At 38.9% G+C, this 7,441-nt stretch overlaps 1 protein-coding gene across 1 annotated transcript; it reads right to left on the bottom strand.

Annotated features, from left to right (window-relative positions):
• Nucleotides 1-641: 641 nt before the first annotated feature.
• Nucleotides 642-1,481, bottom strand: LOC122591515. The gene has a single exon (XM_043763781.1). The coding sequence runs from the start codon at nucleotides 1,479-1,481 to the stop codon at nucleotides 642-644; it is 840 nt and encodes a 279-aa protein (XP_043619716.1).
• Nucleotides 1,482-7,441: the final 5,960 nt, after the last annotated feature.

Genomic DNA, 7,441 nt, shown 5'->3' with positions numbered 1-7,441 from the left:
TACCTTCTCTGTTTTTATCTCCAAATTTTCGTTCTTTTTGGAGCACTCTCCGGAATCCGGAGCTCGAATTTGGGAGCACTGGACCTCCGGCCGGGGCTCAGTTTTGACGGATCGTATCCCCTTTGGGGTTGGAAATTTTACTATTCCATGGACCGGAAATGGACCCATTCCTAACTTTTTCATTGTTGGTCGGCCAAGTATAATATTGTATGGTGACTCCGCCCGTACTATTATGAAAGTTAATTCTTCAGACCTTGTACGCGGAGCCTCACCAATGGTAACATTAAGTGTGACCTCTCCCAATGACCATGTCCTTTCATTTGAGAATCCTACCAAAGGGCTTATATTATCTTTCCTTTTCCTTCGTAATGCAGCTTTTAACTTAAGGAAATAGTTCTCATACATTATTTCGCACCCACCTCTGGTGTCCAGATGTATCCTCTTAACTGGATGATTTCCAACAACGGCTCCTATTATGATTGGAGCCTCCGACGCCTCTTCATCTGCTACTGGAGGGAAACTTATGACCACTTTCTTCCAGGCCTCATTTCTAATTATTGCTCCTTCTGATGTCGAGCGTTCCGAAAGGACTGTTGCGATTACTTCCTCCAACGGTTCCGTCTTAGCCTTCGGAGCCTCTATCATAAGATTTTTCCCATTGTTTTGCTTTGGCGCGGTTCTTTGATACCTTTTAACAGCGTCGAGTATTTTCCAGTCTTCATGGCTTCTTCAACTTTGTGTTTAAAAACTTTGCATTCATTCGTTTCATGGCCATAGCGGTTGTAGAACTCACAAAATTTGGACATGTCCTTTCCCCGGAGATTACCTCTAATTGGTGCTTTCTCGGCCGCCAATATATCGCGAGTATTTCTTAGGGGGTGAGCATTTTGGTTACTTCTGGACGCTCCTCCCTGCGACCTGTTGAACGGCCCCGTTCGGAACCTTTCGTGACGGAAATTATGATTCTTTCTATTTCTGTCGAGGTCTTTTCCGTAGCCTGGACTTGTAACTCCGCCTGCGGTTTCTTTTCCTACCAAGAAGGTATAAGTTTTGTCCATCAACACTTTATACTCTTGTGGTAAATCTGTGGAGAGAAACTCCACCAGAGGTTGGAAGCGTAACCCATGGACAAAACCTAATATCTTTTGGTTTTCACTAAGACCCTTCATTAATGTCGTTTCATCCGTATAGCGGGTTATAAATTGTCGGATGGACTCATTATCTCTTCTCTTGATATTATGAGCTTCCAAATGCATTTTCTTATATTTTCTTTGCTGGTTGAAGTGTGAGCGAAATTTGGTTTTTAGGTCTTCAAAGTTGACGATGCTTCCTTCCGGCTGAGAGTCTAGCCAAACTCTCGCCAAGTCTTTCAAAGTGAGTGCAAACATATGACATGCTATTGGAATGTTCCACCTTTGCATCCGGATTAGTCCATTGAATAGCTTCAAATGATTGTCCGGATCCTCTTTCCCATCATACATTTCTATTCCTTTAGGTACACCCCCCTCGGGTAATGGGTAATCTTCAATCCATTACACAAAAGGGCCTGGCTCTGTGTGTACTATCATGTCTTCTTCACTCGGAAACCACCCCGGGGGATGCGGAGCATACTTTGTACTGGCCGGAGCATGTGTTTGGTAATAATTATGTGTTTGCCCCCTACCAGGCTGCGGGGTAGAGTAATGCATATGGGTGTTTTCGGACCCTCTGGTGGGTTGCGGAGTAAAATATTGGTGAGAGGTATTTTGGTGATAATCATATCGCGGAGGCGAATTGTCATAAGCATGATAATTATAACGGTATGCCTGGCCTGTGGTGCGAACGTATTCATCTGCCAACGGCGGAAGATTCGGAGCTCTATGGTGATCTTCATATCGACAGCCGGAACCTCTTTGGGGAGCTGGGTCAAAGTAAACTCTTGCCCTTGACCTGCTTCCGGATGGTCCGCGGACTGGTGTCTCAGCTTCAAAATCTTCTTCTGTTGCTTCCGTCTCGTCGGAGTATGTTAGCCTTGTTCGTATATTCTGTCTTTCTACTTGTCTGAGATATTCTCTCAAGAGTGGTGTAAATTCCTCCAGCTGTCTAGCTGTCGGAGGGATGTTTGGTGTTGTTCTTGATGTTTCGAAACCCGGAGGTGACCGTGGGTCACCATTCTCCGCCATTTTCGTACAAGATTAAGGTTTCCCACGGATGGCGCCACTTGTTTAAGGCTTATGTCACTCTTAAATTCGTAAGGGTTTAATCTTGTGTGAGAGAATCGTAATAAGTGATTGGAGGGTTTTGTACTTGCTGGCAGTTCCCTAATGGTGTGAAGGATTAGCCTCACGCCACCAAGTGTAAAGTATATATGCTAAGTGTAAGTATGAATGCATTGGCCTCTCAAAGTTGTTGTGAGGGGGTATTTATAAGCCTCCCACAAAGGGTTTCATGAGATGGGCCGAAATATCTAGAAGTTGGACCTAACGGTCGACTTAACGGCAGCCTCCGACAGGAGATCGTTATCGTTAGACAGCTGTATGGAAATCGTTGGCTTGGAGACACGAGCACGAGTCGTGCGCACCAGTGCACGTGATTCATCGTACTGTTTGTCGGCTAGGCTGTCGTAGGGTTCGGAGCCTGTTGCTAGTCTCGTTTCAGTCTCCGAACTGTCATTGCCGGAGAGTCCGGAGCCTCTAGGATGGTACGTCATCACATAGACTTCTCGTTAACTCAACAAATTCATAAAATGAAAATGTGAGACCTACGTTTAACGTTGGAAAAGATGTTAGCGTTGGTAGGATTTCCATTCGATCATCGTGGAATATCAATAATATGATATCACTACGAATGTTCCGGCAATATCACAAAGATATGCGATGTCACAAAGACATATAAAGACTCTATGTGTCCTACTCAAATGAAAGATATATCAAGTACGCTCTAGACTCAATAAGTGATCAAATGAAGTCAGGGACTGGAGCAGAGTGTCTCCCTTTTTCAATATCAACGTCTTCCAAATAAAGAGTTGATAGAAATGTGAAAATCTCCATGAGAATAAAACAAGTATTTGTTAAGAAACACTTGAGTGGTTAGGAAAAGATGTGCATTGCTTCACTGGGTCCATGAAGTCTTCTTCAATATCAAGAAATCAATAAATGAAATCCGATAGGAACGTGGTGACCCGGCTTTTGAGAATTTGGGGAGGGCTTTTGTTCTTTTAGCCCTTTCTCACATCATTTCACCTTAACCTCTCACTTTTCGACTACTCCCTCATGTCCTATTTGCACAATCATCGTCACGCTCAAAAACCCTCACAATCTAGAATTGAGAATTGAACTTCGGGGTTAGATCTCATCGGCAATGACTTGATCATGGAGTTTTTATGAGTGACCTAAACTCTCGTGTGCAAATCTTAACACCGAACTTCTTTGAATTTGGTCAAAAAAGGTTTGAAAATCATCCAAAGTGTTTATAAAATGGAAAATGAATTTAAACACTTAGAAGTTTTGGTTTTATAAACAAACTCTCCTAAATTTATGCATGAGATGAACAAAGTTTTTACATATACAGTGTGAGTAAAAAGTTTAAAAGTTGCTCACAAATATTAAAAATGAGACTACAAAGGCAGTACACAAAGACGTTCGATGCCTTGCATCTCATCCTAATACTTTGTGCGTAACTTAAAGAAAAGATATATAAAAATGGGGAAAAGAGAAAATATTTTTGGATTTTTCGAAAATAAGAAAAGGAAAATCTTTTTGGATTTTTCTAAAAATGAAGAATTTACGAAAACGGGTTTAGCACGGGTTATACACTGATTTGTGCATAAGCCACTTTTCATCAAATCACTTGGAAATCACTTTTGGAACCCATTTGAGATTGGGTCCAATGGTTTTTGACTTGTTAAAATACCAAATGTAAGTCTCATCGATTTGATGAATTGACGTTGCATTCCACGGATAACTAAAACCTGGTGGTTTAGTTGAAAAGAGTTTTCGTAGAAGCAACGGTGAAAAATCATTTGAATTCTTTGAAAACTTGTCAATTATAAGAGATTGAGGTGAAAAATGATTTTTCGAACCAAAATCATTCACTTTTTGCACGACTGCTTTCACAGGTCTTAGTGCAAGATCAAAAAGTTCCGAAAAAGAATATTTGAATGATTTTGACTCAGTTGACTGATTGTTTAAAATAGGTTTCCATTTTGATTTTGTCAACTGAGATTTGGCTTGCGAAATATGAAAAGAGTTATCCTCGAAGGATAGAAAATAGACAAAAGTAGTTGTTCCATTAAAACTTGGTTTCTTAGTGTACTTCTTACCCTTTTGCAAGGAGTAATTAGTAAACTGAGAGACATTTCGTGCAAAAGGTTTTGCAGATTTACCCGTGTAAATCCTTTTTGGAACATCAACTTCAGGTTTGGTTTGACAACATGTTTTTGGTTTGGAAATGGTTTCATCGTGACTTTTTTTTGAAATGGTTTCATTAACTTCACAGTCATTTTGCACAAAGGAATCCGCAAATTAACAAATAGAAAAATTAGTTTGAATGCAAACTTTAACAACTTCACATAAAGAACAATCAGTTTGAGTGCAAACTTTAACAACTTCTTTGGATGGGTCTGCAGAGACAGAATAATGATTTTGACTTTGAAAAGATTTGGTTTGTGTTTGCAATTCAATCTCAAGGTTAGAAATTTTCTTGGTAAACGATGTTTAGTTTGACTGAAGTTGCAAACACTTGTCTTCAAGACACTTGATTTGAGCACAAAACTTTGTTCTTTCTTCTTCAACTTTGCTCTCAAAAATGGTGGAATTATTTCACAACTCATGGTTAAGCTCAGAAATCTTTTGTTGCCAAACAATTTCTTTGATTTGACTGTCCAAAACAATTTTATTGAGCACTTTTGAAGAATTGTCCAACTCATTCGTTAATTTTGAAATCTTTGATTATAAATGATCATTTTCTTTGTGAACACTTTCCATTTTTGACAAAATGAGAGCATTTGCAAATTTGAGCTCTTTCTTTTCATATTTGAGTTGGTCAATTTCAAGTTGAAAACTTTCCATGGTAGACAAATTGGAATTATTAACAGAGTGGAGCTTATCGGTTTCAGACATTAGTTGTGTAAGTCCCAACTATTACTAGATGGGTGCTGAAGACACCTCTATGTCAATGGTGAGTGTACTTTGCAACACAATCACTTAATCAAAACGTGACCAGTTTAGAGTGATTGTGTACCAGGTAATCTGGAGGTTTACCTATTAAGGTGACAATATAAATAAGTAAATACAATGCAATAGATATAAGTGACAAGTATTTATATCGATGAGACAATATGTATTTTTCAAGTGTATTTTATTTATTGATTGTTAAATAAAATACAAGGTTGTTGCGGAACCAAGATAATACAAAGATGTAAATATCCTAACAACCTATGAAATACAATTGATCTATACTTGGAAATTCTCCTAACAATCGAAACACTTAAAGTTGTGAAGTGTTCCTTTTTGCGATTGAGAGAATATTGCACAAGTTCACCAATATTGCAGAATGTATGTGTTTGCAAAGTTGTTGAAATGCTTGGACAAAGACCTCTATTTATAGTCGAAGTATGAGCATTGGGATCTCAACTTCGAAGTACAAATATGGTTGACAGCACACAAAAGTATTAGTAAATAATCCTTTGTGTGTGCTAAATAAAGTAAGACAAAAGGTTACTTTATTCAACCACTCTACATCTTTGCACTTTTATCCACAGACAAGATTATTGTCCGGTTAAAAGGATGTAGTGTAAAACGTCTTCCTTGTAATCAGTGTAAAGCTTTGTAAAGGCATTTACACCGGAGGATCTCCAGTTGATTGATCTGGTGAAATGTCAACTGGGCTTCGCTGCCATTGTCATTCCCTTTCTTCCACTTGTTGTCTTTGACTTCAACTGGAAGGTCTTCAGATTTAAGTTTTCAGATCTCAACTGGAGGAAGTCATCAGTTGCTTAAACTGTACGATGCAACTAGACTTCTAATATTTCGGACAATTCTTCATACTCTCCAGATGCAGCTGGAAAGCTCCAGTTTTATAATCAAAACCGGACCTAACAAATTCCCCCTAATTGTCCTGAAATATTGTCAAGTATTTTCAAACTTGTTTCTATACAAGTGTAAGTTTGAAATACTTGAGTTTGATAAAACCTATTAATTTTCCAATGCATTTTTATAGATCATCAAATGCCTTGGGTTCAATTTTAATCGTTTGTAGATTTTATCACTATCTTATGGGTTACAATCTAGAAACTTGTATATACAATAACTTTACATCAGTTACAAGAAAGTAAAATAGAATTACAAGTAGATAGACAAAGGAAAATTTAAGAATGTGGCCCTTCGCCAATTTTCCTTTTCTTGGCAACAAATGAAATCAGCTGATTGTCTTCCTGATCAAATCCTAGTCTTTCTTCAACATTTTCTTTGAACTTGATCAGGTTCTGCAATATATACTCCCAGCCTTTCTCAAACTTGTTCTTGTGTTGCCTCTTAGCCAAAATATCCAACATCTCCACATGTTCAGAACGACCATACTGATGAATATCAGGATTTTCAGTTGTTCGAGTTGGTCCACCAAAGTATTGTACCTTAACCACATAATGTCTGGCACCTGGCTTGATTGAAACTTGCACATCTTGAATTTTGCCCTTATTATGCCTTCGACGCAGCACATCTTGCAAATATATTCGAGCCTCAGATTCATTTATTAGCTTGATCTAGCTTATGCTTAGCTTCTGAGTGGCTGCTCGAATGTCATCATTGGTTGGTTCAGAAGGTTCCACCCAAGTCCTTAGATTGGCATCACTGGGCAATGCCTTAGTCTTATGTTTCTTTCCTTTGACCTTGGGTGGATTCAATACTTGGCTGACAATCTTCTTTACTTGTTCAATCCTTTTCAAAATCCCTTCTAACCTTATTTCCTTGGCCTTCTCCATTGATACAATTAGACAACCAGCATCAAGTTTGGCTTCATCATCTTGATAGTGTTTGTCCAGTTCAACCTCCAGCATTTCATTCACACATTTCACAATCCTTGCATCTTCTTTTATTTTCTTATATTCCACTAGTTGTATGCCAAGGAGTTGTGCGTCAGTTGCATCAACAAGGGTGAGTGGGAAAGATTTCCTAGATTCTTCTTGATTAATCTTCATCTGTTTCTTTCTTTCCTTAACTAGATACCCAATCCTTGCTAGCTTCTGACTTTCACTTTCAGTAATTGGAGGCAACTGGTCAATATTGCCAGTTTCCAATAATGGTGCATCAGTGGCTAGCTTGTCAGATTCATCAGTGGCCATTACCTTACCTTTATCAACATTCCCCCTTAACACAACATCATCAATATGCCCACCAGCTTCAGTACTGGTGGCAGCTACCAGCTCTTTCCCAGTGGTTTTGGGAACTTCAAGGGCAGTAGAAAA

This window comes from Erigeron canadensis, chromosome 3 (genome assembly GCF_010389155.1).
Source record: "Erigeron canadensis isolate Cc75 chromosome 3, C_canadensis_v1, whole genome shotgun sequence".
Lineage (NCBI taxonomy): Eukaryota > Viridiplantae > Streptophyta > Magnoliopsida > Asterales > Asteraceae > Erigeron > Erigeron canadensis.
This window is presented reverse-complemented; position numbering and strand designations above follow the sequence as displayed.

Bases quoted from the DNA above. Each gene is read 5' to 3' on its own strand.
- LOC122591515 (XM_043763781.1), bottom strand. From the start codon at position 1,481: ATGTATGATGGGAAAGAGGATCCGGACAATCATTTGAAGCTATTCAAT.